The 23,587-nt window shown below is 37.9% G+C and overlaps 1 protein-coding gene across 3 annotated transcripts in view; it reads right to left on the bottom strand.

Moving 5' to 3' along the window:
- Positions 1–23,052, bottom strand: part of LOC140199788 (gamma-aminobutyric acid receptor subunit rho-3-like) — a 34,692-nt gene extending 11,640 nt beyond the window's left edge. Inside the window, exons 1-6 of one of the 3 annotated variants that reach the window (XM_072262279.1) lie at positions 22,978–23,052; positions 13,061–13,128; positions 12,573–12,796; positions 10,601–10,683; positions 8,975–9,115; positions 4,324–4,476 (exon numbers count right to left, since the gene is read on the bottom strand). In XM_072262279.1, coding sequence (XP_072118380.1) covers positions 4,324–4,476; positions 8,975–9,115; positions 10,601–10,683; positions 12,573–12,796; positions 13,061–13,063 — 604 coding nt within the window. In that variant the 5' untranslated portion in view covers positions 13,064–13,128; positions 22,978–23,052. Of the gene's footprint in view, positions 1–4,323; positions 4,477–8,974; positions 9,116–10,600; positions 10,684–12,572; positions 12,797–13,060; positions 13,129–22,763 lie in introns of all 3 variants that reach the window. The other 2 variants (XM_072262277.1, XM_072262278.1) reach the window with 2 other exon arrangements.
- Positions 23,053–23,587: the final 535 nt, after the last annotated feature.

The raw sequence follows: 23,587 nt of genomic DNA, 5'->3' as shown, positions 1-23,587 counted from the left end.
CTCAGCAGTACTTTTAAAGAGGAAGGAAAGGTTCAGGACCTAGAGAGACATTGATCATGTGGATAGTCAGAGGCTTTTCCCCAGAGCTGAAATGGCTAGCACGAGAGGGCGTAGTTTTAAGGTGCTTGGAAGTAGGTACAGAGGAGATGTCAGGGCTAAGTTTTTTTATGCAGAGAGTGGTGAGCGTGTGGAATGGGCTGCCGGCAGCAGTGGTGGAGGTGGAAACGATAGGGTCTTTTAAGAGACTCCTGGGTGGATACATGAATCTTAGAAAAATAGAGGGATATGGGTAAGCCTAGGTAGTTCTAAGGTAAGGACGTGTTCGGCACAGCTTTGTGGGCCAAAGGGCCTGTATTGTGCTGTAGGTTCTCTATGTTTCTATGTTTCTAGCAGACTACCATTGGAACACCTTCACACTCGTTTCTAGTAAAGTTTTATGAAACTTCAGGTCAAACATCAGACTTCTCATTGAATACGAATCTGGAGTTTCACTTTAATTTCATTCATTCTCAAACTATACATAACAAAAGGGGTTTAAAGCTGAATTTTATTTCAGGACCTTTATGTTTCGACTATTAGTTTGTCCAAGTATATTTGCTAAATGAGAGCAGCTTCATCCTTCTCTTATTCAGTAATACATACTTTTCTGATTCTCTACCAATCTTCAACCCGAACATTTAATGCTTAAGAACATTATGAAATGCAAGCCATGTGCTTACCCATTCTTTCAACATGTTTATCCTCCCAAAGTCTGTCAGCAATTCCTCACCACCCACACTACCACCTACCTTTGTCTCATAGGTGAACTTGGAAATGTTATACTTGATCTCTTCATGCAAATCATTAGTATAGATGGTTAACATCTGAGGCCTCAGCACCGAACACTGAGGCATCTCACAACATCCCAACCCCAGAAAATACCTGTTTATTCCTCCCTCTGTTTTCTATCCATGTTGGTGTATGACCCAAATAACATGCACTCGAATTTTGATAAAAATCTCTTGTATGGCACCTTATTAATAGCCTTCCTAAAGTCCATGTATATCACACCGTACCAACTGGCTCAACCTTACCTATTATGCCTAGAACAATCACAAAAACTAATCATTATTTTTAAACATGGTTACTTCTTCAATACATGAAAATGCTGGAGGAACTCTGCAGGTTAGGCAGCTTCAATGGAAAAGAGTAAACAGTTGATGTTTCTAGCCATAAGGCCATAAGACATAGGAGCAGAATTAGGCCATTTGGCCCTTCGAGTCTGCTCCATCACTTTATCATGGTTGATCCAATTTTTCTCTCAGCCCCAATCTCCTGTCTTCTCCCGGTACCCCTTCATGCCCTGGCCAATCAAGTATCTATCAACCTCTGTCTTAAATATATGTACATAAAGACTTCGCCTCCACAGCTGCCTATGGCAAAGAATTCCACATCTTCATCACTCTCTGGCTAAAGAAATTCCTCCTTATCTCCATTCTAAAAAGGCTACCCCTCTATTCTGAGGCTGTGTCCTCTGATCTTAGAGTTTCCCATCACAGTAAACATCTTCCCCACATCCACTCTATCAAAGCCTTCCACCATTCAATAGGTTTCAATGAGGTCTCCACTCATTCTTCTGAATTCTGGTCAATACAGGCCCAGAGCCATCAAATGCTCTTCATATGACAAGCCATTCAATCCTGGAATCATTTTTGTGAACCTCTTTTGAACCCTCTCCAGTTCCAGCACATCCTTTCCAAGTTGAGGGGCCCAAAAATGCTCACAATAGTCCAACTGAGGCCTCATCCTTGCCTTATAAAGTCTCAACATTACATCCTTGCTTTTATATTCTAATCCTCTCGAAATGCATGCTAACATTGCATTTGCCTTCCTCACCACAGACTTAACCTGCAAACTAACCTTTGGAGAATCCTGCGCAAGGACTCCCAAGTACCTTTGTGCCTCAGTTTTTTGAATTTAGTTATTCTTGAAGGATCAGTACTAATGCCTCCACAATCTCTTCAGCTGCCTCTTTCAGAACCCTGGGGTGTACACCATCTAGTGCAGGTGAGTGGAGTTTGTTCACCAGAGTGAGAAATCAACATTCATGCCATCAGGTTGGAGGGTACCCAGATGGAATATAAGGTATTGCTCCTCCACTCTGAAGGTGGCCTCTTCTTGGCACAAGAGGAGGCCATGGATCAACAAGGGGACATGTCGCAACCGTAACTGGAATAGGAATTAAAATGTTTGGCCACCAGGAAGTCCTTCTTGAGACAGATGGAGCAGAGGTGCTTGAAGCGGTCTCCCAGTTTATGACAGATCTCACCAATACAGAGGAGGCCACAATGGGAACATCGCACACAATAGACGACCCCAGCAAATTTGCAGGTGAAGTGTTGCCTCACTTGGAAGGACTGTTTGGTGCCCTGAACAGAGGTGAGTGAGGAAGTGTATGGGCAGGTGTAACACTAGGCCGTTTGCAGGGATAAGTACCTGGAGGGAGATCAGTGGGGAGGGACGAATAGACAAGAGAAATGCAGAGGGAGTGATCCCTGTGGAAAGTGGAGTTGGGGGTGGGGAAGTAAAGATATGTTTAGTGGTAGGGTTCATTTGGAGATGGCGGAAGTTGCAGAGGATAATGTGGTGGATGTGGAGGCTGATGAGGTGGGAGGTAAGGACAAGGTGGAATCTATCACTATTATAGTGGTGGGAAGATGGGGTGAGCACAGATGTACGGGAAATAGAGAAGATGCAGATATTCTTCATGATTACATATTAGCTCTGCCCATTCCTATTATTATTTTCTAAGTTTCTTATAGTCACTTCCCTAATAACAGATATTAATATTTTTATCATCTTCTTACACCTTCCTTCCCTTTCTCCCCTTAAATAGTGGAGTTACATATGCTACTTTTTAATCTACGTGAACTATTCCAGAATTTTTGTGGATTTTGGAAGATGACAGGCAGTGCATCTGCTATTGTCACAGCCACCTCCTTCAGATCCTCAGGAACTGGAAGTCAATTGCTCTTTAGTCACATTAATTGCTCAAATGTTTTCTTTTATTTAAATGCTCTTCATTTACTCTCCATCTGTACCTTGCCAGTCTATCTGGAAGTTTAAAGGAGTTATCTCAATATAGATACAAAATATTTATTTAACCTCTCTACCATTTCCTTATTCCCAATATACCTCCCATGTAATTTCACTCTGTGATGAACCCACATTCACTTATGTTATGTTTTACTTATCTATAGAAGTTCTTAGAGTCTGTTTATGTGTTTCTTACCAGATTACCTTCCCTTTTGGATAGGTTTAAGCTTTATATTAATTCTTTCAAAAACGTTGCTTGTTTTCTGCCATACCTTAGTTTCAGCCTGAACTGAAACTTAAATCAGTTTCAATTTTTAAATAAATCTCTGTCATTATGTTCATTGCCCCCTAAAGGATTTGTTTCCCCCCCAAAAAAAAACCCTTACTGATTAAACAATACCGGATCTAAGCTAGCCACGTTGGCTCCCCTATATATGAAACCTAGATTTTCATTTTCTAGTCTCACGTCTTTATTTAAGGGATTTTCAATTCTGCCTTTTTACCATTTTTCTTGATTGGAGACGTACTCTGTTGCTTGTTAATACAGTCCCTTCCTCAACGATTCTAGTTATCAAACTCTTTTTCTGCTTTGGACTACTGCTTTGCCCTTTCACTTTAACTTTCTAAAAGTGCTATCTCAATAACTCCCCCACATCTCTTCCATTATTTTGTTTTCAATTCAACACTGACCCCAGCTCAACCCAAATAAGGCCCATTCCAACAGAAGGGCTTCTTATCTCTCCTGTACAGTTGCCAGTGTCCTACAAATTGAAACGCATTTCTCTCATACAATCATTGAGTCATGCATTCAACTTTCTGATCTTACTTAATCCCAAATATCTGTATCATTTCTAAGATGCTCTCCTTGTCGCAAAATCCCTCTCCCATCCTCGTCTCCAATGAATTTTCAGATTTTCATTTATGCAATAAGAATCAGGAAACAGGATAAGAAGTGAAGTCCAATTACTTGAAATCAGTTTGACTGCAGAGATCAGTCTCAGTGCTATTTCTAATGAATGTTGGCATCCATCACACAATTGGTATAATTTAGAACCCACTGGCATTAAAATTTAAAATATGTTTGATGGGATAAATGGGAAAATCACAGCCAGTATTGTGGGAAGGCTCCTTGTAATTCTTTGAGATAAATTCTTCACTTTTTTGTTTAATCTCCATGCTGACATTGACCACATTGATATTCTTCATCTTGATAAAGGTAAGAAAAATAAAGCAAACAAAATAAATTACCTAATGAAACACGAGCTGGGACTGCTCTTCTGTCAATCCAAAAGGAAACCCAAGATAGCATGACCATTAGCATGGTTGGAAAGTAGGTTTGTAAAAGAAAAAAGAAAATGTGCCTCCTTAGGATGAAAGTAATAAACAATCTGTTGTACCAACCTGAGGAAAAAAACATTACAAATAAATTATGGTAAAGTTTTCCTCTCATATACATTCCTGTATAATATTCCTGAAGTAATTTTTTTAAGTAAGTTTAGAGGTTTGATTGCTTACAAGAAACTAATACTGCACAATTACTAGAAACACTTTTGTAAAAGGTGATAAACATTGTTTCAGTTTTATTAAATAAATCAATAAATCTGAATCAATATAATTTTATTTGATTTTATTTGTTTCAAACAGCAAAAGTATACAATAAAATTAAAATAAGTCAATGACTTCTCCTGTAATCACTTATGTATTTGCCAGTCAGTCATTTTTTAAAATATAGGTTTACAGAATATTTCGAGTTCTGTTGTAATTACAACAAGAATGATGAGGTATTACTAACTTTATTCATAATACCATTTGAACTTCTATCAATTAATTTTTAAAGCCAAGTCAAAACAGGAATGACAAACACATTCAAGAATCTGTCAACGCACATCAAAGTTGCTGGTGAATGCAGCAGGCCAGGCAGCATCTCTAGGAAGAGGTACAGTTGATGTTTCGGGCCAAGACCCTTCATCAGGACTAACTGAAAGAAGAGCTAGTAAGAGATTTGAAAGTGGGAGGGGGAGGGGGAGATCCAAAATGATAGGAGAAGACAGGAGGGGGAGGGATGGAGCCAAGAGCTGGACAGTTGATTGGCAAAAGGGATATGAGAAGATCATGGGACAGGAGGCCCAGGGAGAAAGAAAAGGGGGAGGGGGTAAAAAAACCCAGAGGATGGGCAAGGGGTATAGTGAGAGGGACAGAGGGAGAAAAAGAATGTGTGTATATAAATAAATAACGGATGGGGTACGAGGGGGAGGTGGGGCATTAGGGGAAGTTTGAGAAGTCAATGTTCATGCCATCAGGTTGGAGGGTACCCAGACGGAATATAAGGTGTTGTTCCTCCAACCTGAGTGTGGCTTCATCTTTACAGTGGAGGAGGCCGTGGATAGCCATGTCAGAATGGGAATGGGACGTGGAATTAAAATGAGTGGCCACTGGGAGATCCTGCTTTCTCTGGCGGACAGAGCGTAGGTGTTCAGTGAAATGATCTCCCAATCTGCGTCGGGTCTTGCCAATATATAGAAGGCCACATCAGGAGCACCGGACACAGTATATCACCCCAGCCGATGCACAGGTGAAGTGTCGCCTCACCTGGAAGGACTGTCTGGGGCCCTGAATGGTGGTAAGGGAGGAAGTGTAAGGGCATGTGTAGCACTTGTTCCGCTTACAAGGATAAGTGCCAGGAGGGAGATTGGTGGGGAGGGATGGGAGGGACGAATGGACAAGGGAGTCGCGTGGGGAGCAATCCCTGTGGAAAGTGGGGGGGGGGTGGAAAGATGTACTTATTGGTGGGATCCCGTTGGAGGTGGCAGAAGTTACGGAGAATAATATGTTGGACCCAGAGGCTGGTGGGGTGGTAGGTGAGGACAAGGGGAACCCTATTCCTAGTGGGGTGGCGGGAGGATGGAGTGAGAGCAGATGTACGTGAAATGGGGGAGATCCATTTGAGAGCAGAGTTGATGGTGGAGGAAGGGCAGCCCCTTTCTTTAAAAAAGGAGGACATCTCCCTCGTCCTGGATGAAAAGCCTCATCCTGAGAGCAGATGCGGTGGAGACGGAAGAATTGCGAGAAGGGGATGGCGTTTTTGCAAGAGACAGGGTGAGAAGAGGAATAGTCCAGATGGCTGTGAGAGTCAGTAGGCTTATAGTAGACATCAGTAGATAAGCTGTCTCAGAAATAGAGACAGAAAGATCTAGAAATGGGAGGGAGGTGTCGGAAACGGACCAAGTAAACTTGAGGGCAGGGTGAAAGTTGGAGGCAAAGTTAATGAAGTCAACGAGCTCAGCATGCATTCAGGAAGCAGCGCCAATGCAGTTGTCGATGTAGCAAAGGAAAAGTGGGGGACAGATACCAGGATAGGTTTGGAACATAGATTGTTCCACAAAGCCAACAAAAAGGCAGGCATAGCTAGGACCCATACGGGTGCCCATAGCTACACCTTTAGTTTGGAGGAATTGGGAGGAGCCAAAGGAGAAATTATTAAGAATAAGGACTAATTCCGCTAGACGGAGCAGAGTGGTGGTAGAGAGGACCCCCCCCCCCTTCTTTCTCTCTGGGCCCCTTGTCTCATGATCCTCTCGTATCCCTTTTGCCAATCAACTGTCCAGCTCTTGGCTCCATCCCTCCCCCTCCTGGCTTCTCCTATCATTTTGGATCTCCCCCTCCCCCTCCCACTTTCAAATCTCTTACTAGCTCTTCTTTCAGTTAGTCCTGACGAAGGGTCTTGGCCCAAAACGTCGACTGTACCTCTTCCTAGAGATGCTGCCTGGCCTGCTGCATTCACCAGCAACTTTGACGTGTGTTGCTTGAATTTCCAGCATCTGCAGAATTCCTTGTGTTTGCATTAAGAATCTGTCAATTGTTTTGTCTAAAATCTATTGTAGGAAAAACCATGAAGAAAATTTTATGTGATCATTTACCATTTATCAAAGTATACAGATGATGCAAAAGGCATAAATAAAGATATGTGATAAATATCACAGTTCTTAGGAGTGGTAGATAGGTAAATAATGAAGCCAGTCTAAAGGCAATAACATATTGCGTGTTTAGAAAGGGAAATATATCAGGCTTTAAAGAGATTAACAAAGTGGAGGAGAAAATATTGTTACAAACAGCCATAACAAATGGGCTGTTTTATAAATTGATTAATCATTGATTTAACCCAGGGCAATGAAAAGTGGATAAATTATTGTCTTGGGAGACAAATAGAATTCTTAAGCCCCTATTCTTAAGTATTATGGTGAAAGGTTTCTATTGCATTGTAAAAGCTGTTTAAAGCACAAATGAATGATCCTAGTGTATGATATAACCTAGAACAACTAACTATCCCAGCAAGTTTTACAGTGGGCCAAAATCTCTTCATTTAAATTCTACTTAGCTTATGATCTCCCAATTAGCAATAAGTAACCTTCCTTCCACAATAACGAGAGGAACAGAGCACAAGAGCTCCCTTGCAGTTAGCCCAAGCTTCCTACTAATTAACCTAAACCTTTACCCCTGGTTTTATACACCACAGTCAAGCTAATAATTTAATGATGAAGTTAGACTAAAGTGGTGAGCAATATTCCTGCAAATCCTTCGGATGTTTCCCGCTTAGGCAGCTGCATTTCTGCTGATCATTTGGGCTGGGAGTTGCAGTGAAACTGATCAGGAACCATGAGGCATTATCTCAGGCTAAGGAGTCAATCATTCAGAATTGAGTTCAAATGGAATTTCTTATCTCGGAGGCACTGAACCTTTAGAATTCCCTGCTCCTATTTGCTATGTTCTTAATAGCTTTCCAGCTTCCTGGTGTTTACTTTAAATGTTAAGCAGAAGTTTTGTTGAATTTAAGTTTCTGCTGCTTTATCAGCTCATGCCAAAGTCCACTGATTGCTCTATCTTGTGATGAACTCTACTGGTTTACTGGCTTCCTTACCAAGTTGCACTGTTTCATTGAACTTCTGATGTTATACCAGTCCATTACTTAGATTTTTGAGGTTACATTATCTTCATACTGCTAGCTCATTGATTTCCTTGATCATCATCTTTTCAAAACCTAATATTTATGTTATTCTGTGAACAAGGACCTGGTTTATGAGCAACTACTTTCTTTCTCCATTAGCCAGTTACACATTCAATAAACCTCACTTTAAAAACAGCTCTAGAAGTCTCATAACAGTTATTATTATGTACCATTAATACATAGCAAATGTTAATTATACTCTCCAATGAATGCAACACATACAAAATGCTGGAGGAACTCAGCAGGCCAGGCAGCATCTATGGAAAAATGTACAGTAGACATCTCAGGCTGAAACCTTTTGGCAGTACCCGAAAAGTTGACTGTACTTTTTTCCATAGATGCTGCCTGGCCTGCTGAGTTCCTCCCACATTTTGTGTGTGTTGCTCCGACTTCCAGCATCTGCAGATTTTCTCTCCCCAAAGAAGAACTGTATGCCAGGACAAATAGGTACAAGAACAGTTTCTTTCCGTATGCCATCAGTCTTATGAACACTTGAATGTTAGTCTATTATAAACCAAGTCCACCTGTACATACACAGGTATACCTTATTGTAAATAGTTCACGATTATTTCCACTATTGTTTTGTTTGCTTTTTGATTCTGTACAGCGAGAGCTCAGGGAAATTGGCATCAAGTTCCCTGTATGTGTCCACATACTTGGCGATAATAAAGGATTCTGATTCTGATAACTGTTTTGTGTTGTTCTCCTTGTCAGAAGTTGAGAATGATAAACAGAGTGATGGGGAAGAACACAGAGAGATGAATGACTGTAGTGCAAAGTTACCAGAGCAAGAGTATGAAACAGATGGGGTTACTATGGTGAGGACTGAAGATGTTATGATGGATGTGATGTAGATTCTGAATAAAAAATAAATTTATAATAATGACAGAAACTTACCAGTACTGCTATAAAAAGCAAGTCCACTCGAAGCACTGAATTCTTCAATGAAAAACTGAGCAAGTAAAATCTGCTCATCTGTTTTAAGTGGTTCATTTTCATTCTTCCAGTGAAGCAGTAGATCTTTTTCATTGTAGGCATCTGCAGGAAATACAAACAAATATGATGAAACTACAATTCACTAAGGAGGTTACAAACTGTGCCTGAGAATAATTTTGCCTCAGTCATCAGTCCCCAACAGTCAAGACAACAATGCATGGAGGAAAAGTACTAGATGGATTACCATTTGTACATGATTAGCAAAGTTTGATCGAATATGAAGAGCATTCATTAGATCTTCATAAAAACTTTCAGGGTAGATGTTATATTTTTTTCATATATTTCTCTAGATTTTTCCCTTGAAACTCAAACAATTTGAAAACCTAGCAAAAACTGACTATTCCAGAATATGTTTACTGTTCTTGTTTTAAACCACTTGCATAAAATATCATAACTGATACAAACGTAACTAGGCAAAAAGAGCATTTTATTTAACATAAAAACTACTTTGCAACAGATATCTGTTAAAGCTAAACTATCCCTTTATGCAAGCGTTTTTAGAAAGGAAACCAAGATAAAGATATTTTGTTACAGATAATAATTATAGATCTATTTGAGAACGCCAGACCCAAATGAAATAATGTTCCTTCCTTGGGCTGACAAATTTTATATCTGGAATATATTGGACAGTGGAATTAATGGCAGCTTTTGTGGTATCACAGCGTTTCCTAAAGCATTCAAAGCATCCTTACCATCTTCACAGTTGAGATCGGTTAGCTCACTACAAGTAGGGCATTACTTCTTTATGCTTATTATTCACTGGTTTCGTAGGAGTCCTGATTTTCTAAGTTTAATTAGAATTTTTGTGTCAGCTGGTATATGGTCTTTGTGTAATGGTCTACAGAGTAGCAGACTTTGGATCACATATGAATGTAAGTGCCTTCCCTAAGTTTCTCAAATTAACTTGGTTTTTCAGGGTAAGACACCAAAGGGAGGCCTTGTACAACAGAAGGAAAAATCAATCTAAGTAGATTTCATTCTCAAACTTGGATACTTAGATAAAAGAGATGTATATGGAAGCAATGCACCTGCTATTCCTTACAGACCACAAGTAATGAATGAGTCAATTTTTTTAAAGGAGAGAAGAGTTGCCTTGAATTTAATGATACCACAATAATGCTAAGATACATATATTTTTTGAGAATTCATCATCATACAATGGAAGCACTTGAAGATGTTTATTTAGCTCTTGCTTCAAATTTTGAGTTTTCTCTAATTCGTTTTGTTATCTCTTCATTGAAAATAAATGCACACACAGAGAAACAGCAAAGAACCATGCATTTTGATATGATTTATATCACACTGACTCCCTTTAAAAGAATTAATAAAAAATCAAAATATTTAAGTCGGTATCTTTTGACTTTTCCAGTATTTGTTTGGGAGTAAAAGTATAAAAAGCACTAATGCAGATTTCTGTCTATGGTGGCTGCATCAAACTAGAAACAAAACCTATATTTTGGGACTGATCTATATGTTTTGAAGGAAATAGCAATGCTAGTCAAAGTTAGCTGAATAACAGTTACTTACAGCTTTCAAGCTCAAGTGAGCAGTTCTGAATATCAAGAGGAAAGTTGCTAAAATCCATTGAACACGTAGCAGTGACAGTTGTCCTATAGAAAATATTCATCATAATAAATAAGACTTCTATTTCATAAACATCAAAACAATTTGAAAAGCAGACTTATAGCTACCTGAGTTATGCATGCTATATTTGACAATAGGGTTTAAGATCAATTAGCCCTGACAGATCTATCCAGTTTTGCCTTTTACTGTCAATATAGCCAATTTGTTAAGTGTTATCTATGGTATTTAATGCTCATCACAGATTGTCCCTAAGAATGTGGTGGTGGTGTGTGGTCTCTTGAATTGCTACTTTCTATGTACTGAAATTGCAATGCTCTTTAGTCTGGAGTTCAGTCCAGCATCAGTGAATAATTAGTAATATCGAATGGTGTTTGTCTTGAAAGGGAAGTTGTAGGTTATGATGTCCCTAGATCATTTTCTCTCTAATTCTTGTCAGTAGTAGTGTCTGGGCATTTGAGAGTTAACTTCAATGAAGCCTTCTTAAGTTGCTGCAATGCATCTAATAGAGTGTGCACACCACAGCCATGCTGTACCATGGATCAATAAGATTATGACTGATCTGCAAACACGAGGAAATCTGCAGATGCTGGAAATTCAAGCAACGCACACAAAATGCTGGTGGAACGCAGCAGGCCAGGCAGCATCTATAGGAAGAAGCACAATCAACGTCGCAGGACTGACCAAGGGTCTTGGCCCGAAATGTCGACTGCGCTTCTTCCTATAGATGCTGCCTGGCCTGCTGTGTTCCACCAGCATTTTATGAATGATCTGCTCCTGGTCTCAGCTCAACCTTTCTACCTGTTCCCAATCATCCCTGACTCCCATATAAGCTAAAAATCTCTCTCTCTCAGCCCTGAATAAATTAAAAGTCCCAGCCTCTAGGGTTCCCCGTGGTAGAGATGTCCAATGATGCATTACCATCAAAAAAGAAGAAATTCCCCCTCATCTCCAATTTAAGTGGGTGACATCATATTATGAAAGAAAATGGAACCAGCTTCTGGATTTCTCCACAAGCAGAACCTTCTTCTCAGTACTAGCCCGGCAAATTCCTCACATATTCTGTACATTTCAACAATGTTACTAGTTTCAATGTCAATAAGCCAGTGTCAGTAAGCCCTGGATAGAATCACGCATCTTGAGTGCTGTTGTAATCATTTCTGTCACACAGAATTCTGGAGAATTCAACTTTCAGTATTGTCCTCATGTCTCCATTGTGTTATTGTGGACCATTGGTTCACTCTCCATCTACACCAGAATTTCACCTGTGCAGTATTGCCAGACTTTATACGCTGTTGCCAGCTCTTAAAGGCAACCCCTTATCAAGAGTATGACAGATCAAGTTCAGTGGGGAAGTTTTCCTTTTAGCTGGAAACTAGTCAAATGAAGAGATAGGGCTTTGGTTGTAAAGACTGATTCTTATGCTGTCAATGCTTTTAATCTGGATATCGATATCAACTCTTACTGCTGGTCATTAAAAAATAAGAACACAGGTGTGCCTGCACTTTGGACCAATGCTATTCCACATTTTTTCTCTGAATCAAAAGTTGGACATATAGCATTTTCTAAATTTGGAAATGATACTTTTAACTTAATCGGCAATTATTTCAAGGACTGATTTGAAGCACTATAATGAAAGAGCAAGTTAAAAAATGTTATATAATTATTACTGAAATTTGAAAGACTGTGGAGATAAGAGGAATTATGTAATGCTTTATAATGGTAGTATAATTTGTGTAGTGGGAATATTATCTGGGATAAAATAGTATGACTAATGACTAACAGAAGACAGAGTTTCTGTTCTCAGTATCAAAGGGTAAACCACTTGAAAGGCATTTAGAGAAGAAAAACCTACTAAATCTTAATATGACAAATCAGTCCTCAAAAACTACAAGCAAATTTTAAAGTAATATTTTACCTTAGACTGTAGAGTATGTGGCCATCTGGATATACCCTGAGCATGATATTCTCCATGGTGGTGTCATGTATGAAAGATCTCTTAGAATGAACAAAAAATACATCTGGAACCCAAATTTTCTTGACTAATCTTCCATCAAATGTCATACTTTTGTTGTTGGAACTCAGAAAAGCAAGTCTGCTATCTTTCCAGTAATGTCTCAGGTATAAAGTCATTGTAAAGTCCTGAGGATAAGAACCAAATATAATCATGTGAATAAAGACTGTAAGAAATAAAGATTATTATGCTAATGCTTGATCCATCTAATGGAGATGGGCATAATCAGCAGAGAAACATGATTATCAATATCTTTTTTTAACAGTCACCTTTTCCTTATATCCATGAGTCTCAATCAAATGCAAATTGTACAAGAAAAGATAAATTCATTGTGCTGTCCAATGTATTTATGTACGATTGTTTTATTGCAAATAACTGAACCTTAGGCTTACCATATCAACTTCAGAAATGCTGTCAATACTTTCAATCTGGACATCTATACCAACTCTTACTGCTGGTCCTTAAAAAAAAACAAATAAGTTGAATTTTAACTTCTTAACAAACATCTTAATTCCCCTTTTCCAAAAACAGTTTTTGACCTACAGTGTGTGCCTTGGATATCTTAATAACATAAACAAATACAGGTGCATGAAATCTGAAATAAAAACATAAATGGTAAAAAATACAATATGTCAGAGAGCATCAGTATAGAGAAGAATAATTTGATGAACTTTGCAATTTTGAACAAAATTAATAACTGGAACTAACTCTGGTACTTGTGTACTAGAAAATGAGATGAAGAACAAGATATAAATACAGCAGGCAGAAAGTATGGCCCAAACAATCTAGGGAAAGGCACACATTACTAGGAACAATTGGGTTGCCAGAACAACAGTTTTTTTTTATTTGGAAGAAATGTGTGGAATGACAGGAGATATTGTTCAAGGGAAAATCAAGCTGAACCGGAGGAAAGAGGATGATATTGATTTGAATCCAGTTGTCCTGAGCAGCACTGGAGAACTTGTTGGCCATTTGCAGAAAATAGATCTGTAGAAGATTTGAATATCAAATTCTGAAACTAAATTTGCTGCCTATTCCTCCTCATAATCACTCAGTTCTTCATCTCTGAGAGGAGTCTGTCTGTGAAGAATTTCACATGATTCTGCAAAGCAATCGCCTGTATTATCAAAGTTTAAAGTAAGTTGAATATCAAAGTATATATATGTCACGATATACCACCGAGATTTATTTTCTTGCAGACATTCTCAGTAAATACAAAAAAACAACAGAATCAATGAAAAATGCATTTAACAAGACGGGCAAAAACCAATGTGCAAAAGACAACATCCTGTGCAATTAAAAAATAAAGCAAAGAAAATATGTAAGCAGTAAGGATTGAGAACATGAGATGAAGTGTCCTTGAAAGTGAGTCCATAGGTAGTGGGAATACTTCAGTGTTGGTTTGAGTGAAGTTATTGTCGTTGGTTCAAGAGCCTGATGGTAGAGGGATAGTTTCTTACTGAACCTGGTGTGTGAGCTCTGAGGGTCCTGTACATCCTTCCTGATGACAGCATTGAGACAGGAACATGACCTGGATGGTGGAGGGTTCTCGCTGATGGATGCTGCTTTCCTGCAACAGCGCTCTTTGTAGATGTGTTCAATGGTGGGCAGGCTTTACTTCTGATGGAGTGAGCTGTATCTATTACTTTTTGTAGTCTTTTCCATTGAAGGGCATTGGTGTTTCCATGCTGAGCCATGATATAACCAGTCAGTATACTCTCCTCCACATATATATAGAAGTTTGTCCACGTTTTAGATGACATGCTGAATCTTCTCAAACTTCTAAGAAAGTAGAGGCACTGTCGTTCCATTTTTGTGCTGGACCCAGGTCAGATCCTCTGAAGTGATAACATTGAGGAACTTAAAGTTGTTGATTCTCTCCATCTCTGATCCCCTGATGATGAGTGACTGATAGACCTCTGGTTTCCTCCTCCTGCAGTCAATAACTGGCTCTTTGGTCTTGCTGACATTGAGTGAGAAGTTGTTTTTTGGGACCATTCAGCCAGATTTTCAATCTCCCTTTTATATACTGATTCATCACCATCTTTGATTCAGATAAACTCAGTGGTGTCATCAGCAAAATTGAATATGGTATTGGAGCTGTATTTAGCCTCACAGTCATACGTATAACGCAAGTAGAACAGGAGGCTAAGCGTACAGTCTTGTTGCGCATCTGTGCTCATGGTGATTGTGGAGGAGATGTTGCCAATCTAAACTGACTGGGGTCTGCAAGTGAGGAAATCGAGGATACAGTTGCACAAGGAAGTATTGAGGCCTAGTTCTTGAAGATTATTGATTAGTTTTGGGAGGATGATAGTATTGAACGCAGAGCTGTAATCAATGAAGAAAAACCTGATGTCCAGATCTTCACTGTGCAGATGTTCCAGGGTTGAGTGAAAAGCCAAAGAAATTGCATCTTCTGTAGACCTCTTTGCCGGTAGGCAAACTGGATCAGGTCCAACTCGCTCCTCAGGCAGGACTTCATATGTTTCAACGTCTACCTCTCAAAGCACTTTATCACAGTAAATGTAAGTGCTACTGGATGATAGTCATTGAGGCAGGTTACCACGTTGCTCTCGAGTTGGAGCCTGCTTGAAACAGGTGGGTGTTTCATTCACGAGAATGATTCCAGGAATGAAAGGGTTTCCGTATGAGGAACGTCTGGTGGCTCTTGGGCCGTATTCCCTGGGGTTCAAGAGAATGAGGAGGGATCACATAGAAACATTCCAAATGTTAAAAGGCCTGAACAGATTAGATATGGCAAAGGTATTTCCCATGGTAGGGGAGTCTAGGACAAGAGGGTACAACTTCAGGATGGAAGGATTGTTGCCATGAACAGCTGTGGAAGCCAAGTCATTGGGTTCATTTAAGACAGAGATAAATAGGTTCTTGATTAGCCAGGATATTAAAGGGTATGTGGAGAAGGCAGGGGACTGGGGATGACTGGAAGAATTGGATCAGCCCATGATTGAATGGCAGAGCAGATTCGATGGGCTGAAGGGCCTACTGCTGCTCCTATATCTTATGGGTGCCTCAGACTACCGAAGTGAGAGGTTAAAGATATTAGTGAACACCTCAATCAGTTGATCAGCAGAGGTCTTCGTTGCTCAGCCAGGAACCCCATCAATCAGATGGCCATATGACCATCCTTGTTCTATTAGATAATCAGATTCTTCTTCAACATACCTAGGAATCTGTTGGCCAAGAGTCCTTGGCCATTGCTAAGAAGAGAAACCTATCTTCTCCCCTGAACAGTTTTCTCCTATTTGATTTGAGGATATCAATCATGCCTCATGCAAACTGATGCTCGTGATTTCTGTAGCCAATGTACCAGCATTCTGAAGAGAAAATCCTCTGTGGTTCAATCTTAAACTAGTTGTAAACGGGCCGCTGTTCTAGCTAATGTAAGTTAGAAGGTAGAACGAAGAGCAGTACACATAGCAACAGACCTTTCAGCCCACAATGTTATGCTGAATTAATTAAATTAGTAATCAAACCAAGCTAATCCCCTCTGTCTATACAATGTCCAATGTATCTTCACTTCCTGCATGTTCATGTGCTTAACTAAGGGTCTCTTGAGCAGCACTATCTCATTTGTCTCTGCCAGCCTGCAGGCAGCCACCACTTTCTGCATAAAAAACTTGACCCACATCTCCTTTGAACTTACACCACCCCCATCTTAATTGCAGGCCCTTTAGTATTAAACATTTTAACACTGTGGAAAAAGATACCGTCTGCCCTTCAATCTTACAAATCCTTATCAGATCTCCCCTCAGCTTCTGCCACTCCAAAAAGTAAACAACCCATGTTTGTCCAAACTCTCCTTATAGCAAATGCCGTCTAATTCAAGGCAGCATTCTGGTAAAACTCTTCTGCACCCTCTCCAATGTTTCGACATCCTTCCTATCATGGAGTGGCCAGAATTGAAAGATTGGCCCTAACTACAGTGTTACGAAGTTGCAACATAAAATTTCTTTCTCCTGAGTTCCGTTTGTTGACTAACAAAGGCAAGCATTCCATATGCCTTCCTTACCACTCCAACCAGTACAGCCACTTTCAGGAAGCTATGCACTTAGACCCCAAGATCTGTTAAGGGTCTTGCCATTGACAGTATACTGTTTCTTTACATTTGATCTCCCAAAGTGGAACACTTCTCACTTGGCCATCTGCCATTTCTCCACCCATATTTGAAACTGATTTTAATCCTGAAGTATCCTTTGGTAGTGTTCTATACTACCCACAACACTACCAATCTTTGTATAATCTGCAAATTTACAAAGCCAGGTAGTTACACTTTCATCCAGATCATTTATGTATATCACAAAGAGCAGAGGTCCCTGCTAGAGAGACTTTAAAAGGTGACTTTTGTCACCTCCTCGAAAAACTGAATCCCTGTACAAAGTCATGTTGACAGTCCCTAATTAGGGAATGATTTCCCAATTGCTCACAAATCCTGTCCCTACCAGTGCCTCCCAATGACTTCCCCACCACTGACAAGAGACTCATTGGTCTATACTACTTCCCTTCTTGAATAATGGATCAACATTAGCTACTCACCAGTCCTAAAGCATCTTGCCTTAGGATGGAGAGGACATGAAGATATTGGTCAAGGCCCCAGCAATCTCATTTCTCACCTCTCTTAAAAAACCTGACACTTCTCCTATGAGGTCCTGGGGATCTATGCTCCTTAATGTTTTATAAGAGACCCAACACTTGCTCCTTTATCTTGAAAAGCCCAAGCAAATTATACTGTTTAAAATATCAAACTACCCATACTGATCTCCCTATCCTCCATGTCCTTCTCCTCAGTAAATATTGATGCTTGAATTTCCTGAAACCTTACCTAAATATTACTCTGATAATCAGTCCTATACCTCCCTGATGAAGGATCTTGAGCTGAAACAACTATTCCTTGTGTATTAGAAAATATAGAAGTAGCATTATAATATTATGCAATAGAGAAAACATTACATGTAGATGACATTGCATGAAAATGATGCACCATGTTGCTGATGTACAGTTTCTTAGCCTTATGGTTAATAGGCAACATATGGGAGGACCAATACTTAAAAAGATCAGTCATCTATCACATGAGCTAATCAGGCAATCATGCAACTCTCCCAGCTTTCCTTTAAGTTCATCCTCAAAAGACTCTTCTTTGACTATCCATAGAACTTCATCCTCATGCTAATGGTCCATGAAAGTTTCCTTGAAATTTTCTTCTTTAACTGACTGTCACATTGTGCCCCGAAGTTCGATGGGAGTGAATGCAATGATGCCAGATGAAAAGTTTTGTCACCACTGCTAATGCCATTTTGCATTTGTTTGTAATGAAGATAACTCTTTCAAACTTTGCACAGTACCAATTAGTTTGGAAACCTATGAAGATGCAAAGTTTGTCATTTTGTCAAGTACTCTTTTTCCAATATTTTTTATTGATTTCTATATATAAGAATACAGAGTTCAAGAGAATACATATTATAAAAAAGAAAAAATATAATAATACCAGATATAGTATATTGAATCACATTAACAAACTCCTTACTCTATAGTCATATGTATTAGATTAATTGGTATATTAGAATATAAACAACTTTATTTTAAAAAAAGGATCTACACCCACTACCAAAGTCAAAGCTGTTTGGGGAAAAAAAGAAAAAAAAACTTATCAGATAATAAAATATACTATTAACCAACTTCTGTACTTTAACAAAAAGTCAAAGATTATGAAAATAATTTAAAAATGGCCCCCAAAAATTTTGAAAATCTTAGGTAGATTCAGAAATTGAATAACGAATCTTTTCTAAATTTAGGCATGCCATAACATCTCGTAACCACTAAGCATGATTAGGTGGAACAGCATCCTTCCATTTAAATAAAAGCACCCTTCTAGCCATGAGAGAGAGAAAAGCCAGAATGTGCAAAATGATATTTTTCCTTCCAACAATACCAAATCGGGCAGTCAAAGGATTAGGCTTAAAATTTACTTTAAAGAGTACAGAAGTTTGGAATACTTCCTTCCAATATTTTCCAAGACTTGGGCATGTCCAAAACATATGAATAAGTGAAGCTTCTCTATTGTTACACCTATCACAGTAGGGAGATATATCCCTATAAAAATGAGATAACTTATCCTTGGTCATATAAGCTCTATAAACCACTTTAAATTGTAAGAGGGAATGATGAGCACATAGCGATAAAGTATTAACCAATTTAAAAATCTCATCCCAAGTTTCTTCAGAAATTGAGGTCTGTAAATCTTGTTCCCAAAGATTTTTAATCTTGTCTAAAGAATCATTTCTCATTCCCAACAACATATCATAAATATTGGATATTGAACCATTACAGAATGGTTTCATATTAAGAATTTCATCTAATATGTTCTTATCAGGTCTTTTAGGAAATGTATGTAATTGAGATAGCAGAAAATCTCTAATTTGTAAGTACCGAAAAAAATGGGTTTTTGGTAAACTATATTTAGTTGACAATTGTTCAAACTAAGAAAGAATTCCTCCCACAAACAGATCCTGGAAGCATGTAATGCCCAGTCTTTCCCATTGTTTAAAGACTACATGTCATAGAAGGCTTAAAAATAATCTTAAAAAATGGCACTGGAAAGGGAGAATCTCAATAAACCAAAGTGTTTTCTACATTGTATCGAAATCCTTAAAGTATGTTTGACTACCACATTTCCAGTTATCCTACTTAAGGATAAAGGAAGTGAAGATCCCAATAGGGAGATAATAGAAAATACATTAACCGAGTTAGCTTCTAAAGAAACCTACCCGGAACAGTCCTCCTGGTTAATATAGTATAACCAAAACGTGAGATTCCGTATATTAGCTTGCCAGTAATAAAACATAAAATTTGGTAAAGCTAAACCTCCATTCTTTTTAACTTTCTGGAGATGGACTTTATTCAATCGAGGATGTTTATTTTTCCATATGTAGGAGGATAAATTAGAATCCAGAGTCAAAAAAGGATTTAGGAATAAAAACGGGTAATGCCTGAAAGAGGTATATAAATTTAGGTAAAACATTCATTTTAGTAGAGTTAATTCGGCCAATCAATGATAACGAAAGGGGCAACCAATTTGATAATGGTCTTTTTATATAATTTAATAAAGTAAGAAAATGTTCTTTAAATAAGTATTTATAATTCTTAGTAATTGTTACACTCAAATAAGTGAATTGGTTTCTTACAATTTTGAAAGGATGGTTAATATCAGTTAATGGCAAAATATTCAAAGGAAAAAGTTCACTCTTGTGTAGGTTCAGTTTATATCCAGAAAACTGATTAAAACAAGATAGTAAAGAAAGCACAAAAGGTAATGAAGTTTCGACATTAGAAATGTAAAGCAATAAATCATCCGCATAATGTGACACTTTGTCGATAGTACCCTTCCATAAAATACCAGTGATATCGTTAAGATTCTCGAAAAGCAATAGCTAAGGGTTCTAAGCCAGGTCAAAAAGCAAATGACTCAAAGGGCAACCTTGTCTGGTTTCACGTTGAAGTTTAAATAGTTTAGGATTCTGAGAATTAGTAAGAACCCAAGCAACAGGGGATAAATACAGTGATTTAATCCATTGAATAAAGTTGGAGCCAAAATTAAATTTTTCTAAGATTTTAAATAAATAATGCCATTCAACCCGATCAAAAGCATTCTCAGCATCTAAGGATATCACACACTCCGATATCTCCTTGGAAGGAGAATAAATAACATTGAATAATCAACGAATATTAAAATGAGAATATCGATTTTTAATAAAACCAGTCTGATAATCAGAAATGATAGATGGTAAGATATTTTCCATCCTACAGGCCAGAACTTTAGATAAAATTTTAGCATCAACATTAAGTAGGGAAATTGGTCTATATGAAGAACATTTAGTTGGGTTCTTATTTTTTTTTTAAGGATAAGCGAAATAGAAGCTTCGTAAAAAGATTACGGCAACCTACCTGACTTAAAAGAATCTGAAAAAACTGAACATAAATGGGGTATGAGCAAAGAAGAAAAAGCCTTATTGAGTTCTCCAGAAAATCCGTCAGGACCTGGAGCTTTTCCTGAATGCAACGAATGTACAGCCTCGGCTATTTCTTTGTGAGAAACACATCGATCCAACTGTTTTCGGGCATCAACAGAAAGCGTAGGGATATTTATTTGGTCTAAAATGTTATCCATTACAGTATTATCTTTAAGATGATCAGAACTATAAAGTTTGGAATAATATTCTCTAAAATTATCATTTATTTCTAAATGATCAGTTGTCCTAATATCGTTAGCTTCATAAATTTCTTTAATCTGTCATTTAACACTAGAACTTTTAATTTGGTTAGCCAATAATTTACCTGTTTTATCTCCATGAATACAAAATTGACTTTTATCCTTTAGGAGTTGAGTTTCAATAGGGTATGTTAATAAAAAATCATATTTAGCTTTAATTTCGACCCATCTTTGATATATAACAGGATCTGAAGTCAAAGCATATTCTCCATCTAATTGTTTCAGCTGATTGGCTATATTAATTCTCTGTTTATTAGCTTTTTTCTTAACACTTGCAGTATAAGAAATGATTCATCCTCTAACATATGCTTTAAAGGCATCCCATATGACAAGGCTAGAAGTCTCCTCCATCGTATTCTCTTCAAAAAAAAGAGTGATTTGCCTCTCCAAGAACTTTAAGGAATCCTTGTCAGATAACAGAGTTAAATTAAAACACCAGAATCTGTTTGTCTGAGGAAAACCAGGAAGATTTATGGATAAAAGCACAGGAGCATGGTCAGCGATAGCAATCTCTTCATATTCACAAGATCGAACTAATGGAATCAATTGGTTATCAATCAAAAATAATCAATTCTGGAATACGTATGATGAACATGAGAGAAAAACCAGTATTCTCTATCTGTTGGATGTAAGAAACGCTATATATCAACAATACCACATTTCGTTAAAAATGGATAAAAAAAAAGCTCATTTATTAAGTGTCGCTGGTTTAGAAGAGGACCGATCTAAAACTAGATCTAACCAGCAATTAAAGTCTCCTGCCATCACCAATGAAGACACACTCAGATCAGGCAAAAACAAAAAAAAAATCGCTCAAAGAATTCTGGATCATCTATATTTGGGGCATAAACATTGGCAAATACCAATTTATTCTCTAATTTCCCTGATACTATAACAAATCATCCATTAGTATCAGAAACAACCTTGTGTTGAACAGATGGAACTGTCTTTTCTATAAAAATCGAGACACCTCTAGCTTTGGCCTGAAAACTTGAGTGAAAGTGTAATTCCCTCCATCGGCTAAAAAGGCGTGGTATCTGAATTACGTACATGTGTTTCTTGGAAAAAAAATAATTGGGACCTTAAATTTTTTAATATAGGCAAAAATCTTATTTTATTTCAAAGGATGATTTAATCCTTTCACGTTGAGACTAAGTAATTTAGTATTATAATCCATTTTATTATTATTTTAAAAAGAAATTAAAAGGATAATCCTTAAGAAGATTAATAAAACTAAACAATGACCTATGAGATAAGAAAGCCAAACAGCAGGTTTGACTAAAAATCCCAAACAACTTCCAAGAAAAAAAACCTAAACACCCTCCCCCCTCCCGAAGAAAGAAAGTTGATGCCTACAACTAATGACGACATCCCCCCAAAAATCCTGCTGGCTTAGCTCCAAATAAATTACAAGGTTAGAATATTCCAACCTAGTCAAAACAACAGATAGTAAAGAGACAGTTAATTCTAATATCAAAATAAGTCTAGAAAAGTAAGTATAATATAAAATAATATGGACACACAGAATATTGGCTCATTAAAATCTTAATCTCAAACTAAAACCTTAAGAGGTTCTGAAAGAAAATTGACTACAAGATTCACCAGAGGCAAAATACATAGTTATTCATGTAAGTTTTTGTTAAACAGCTCTAACATGATACTTTTAAACTTAACAAAGTAATAGCACATTAAAGTCTTATTCTCAAAATAAATCCTTAAAAAGTTCAAAAAGAGTTAAGCACAAAGTTTAGCAAAGGTAAAATAAACAGTTATTCATGTAACAGATAATAAGCAGTTACTTTACTGACTCTAAGAATTTCTGAGCCTGGAGACTCTAACGGAACCATTTTTGCGATCCATCCAGCAGTGTAATTCTGAGCTTCGCCGGATACCGTAAAGAAGGTTTCAAATCTTTTTTGTAGAACTCTGACATGACGTTTTTGAACTTAGCACATTCCCTCATAATCTCTGCAGAGAAATCTTCAACGATTCTAATCTTTTTTCCATTAAATTCTATCATACCTTTCCAACGAGATTCACTAATTATACGGTCCTTTGTTTGAAACTCATGAAAAGCAATTAGCACTGAACGAGGTTTGCTTGTAAACATTCTGTTCCCAGGTATTCTATGTGCTCGGTCGATCATTAATGTCGATTTTAAAATATCAGGAAATAACTGAACCAGAAAGTTTGCAAAAAATTCCGCAGGACGATTGCCTTCAGTTAACTCTTCAAGACCAAGAACTCGTATGTTATTCCTTCTACTTCTGTTTTCTAAATCTATAATCTTCTGTCTTAGTTCGTCATTAACCTTGCATTGTTTTTCATAACGCTTTTGCAGGTTGTCCATTTTTTCATCCAGAATCGACAGGATTTCTTCATCCTCTTTTATTCGTTTATCGTGCTCAGTTAGGGTTTCTTGAATAGAATCCAGTTTTGTGCTTAATTGCTTAATTTCAGAGCCAAGTTGTTGAAACTCTTCAGAGGATTCCTTTCTGAATCACCGAAATTCCTTGGAGGATTCTTTTCTGAATCGCTGCAATTCCTCGGACGCTTCCCTTCTGTGCTTTTGCATCAATTCAATAATAGAATCCAAAGATGTAGAAAAATCATCTTCTTTTTTACCTTTAGC

This window comes from Mobula birostris, chromosome 6 (genome assembly GCF_030028105.1).
Source record: "Mobula birostris isolate sMobBir1 chromosome 6, sMobBir1.hap1, whole genome shotgun sequence".
Classification (NCBI taxonomy): Eukaryota; Metazoa; Chordata; class Chondrichthyes; order Myliobatiformes; family Myliobatidae; genus Mobula; species Mobula birostris.
The sequence above is the reverse complement of the archived record's forward strand: the minus strand, read 5'-3'. Positions and strand labels throughout refer to the sequence as shown.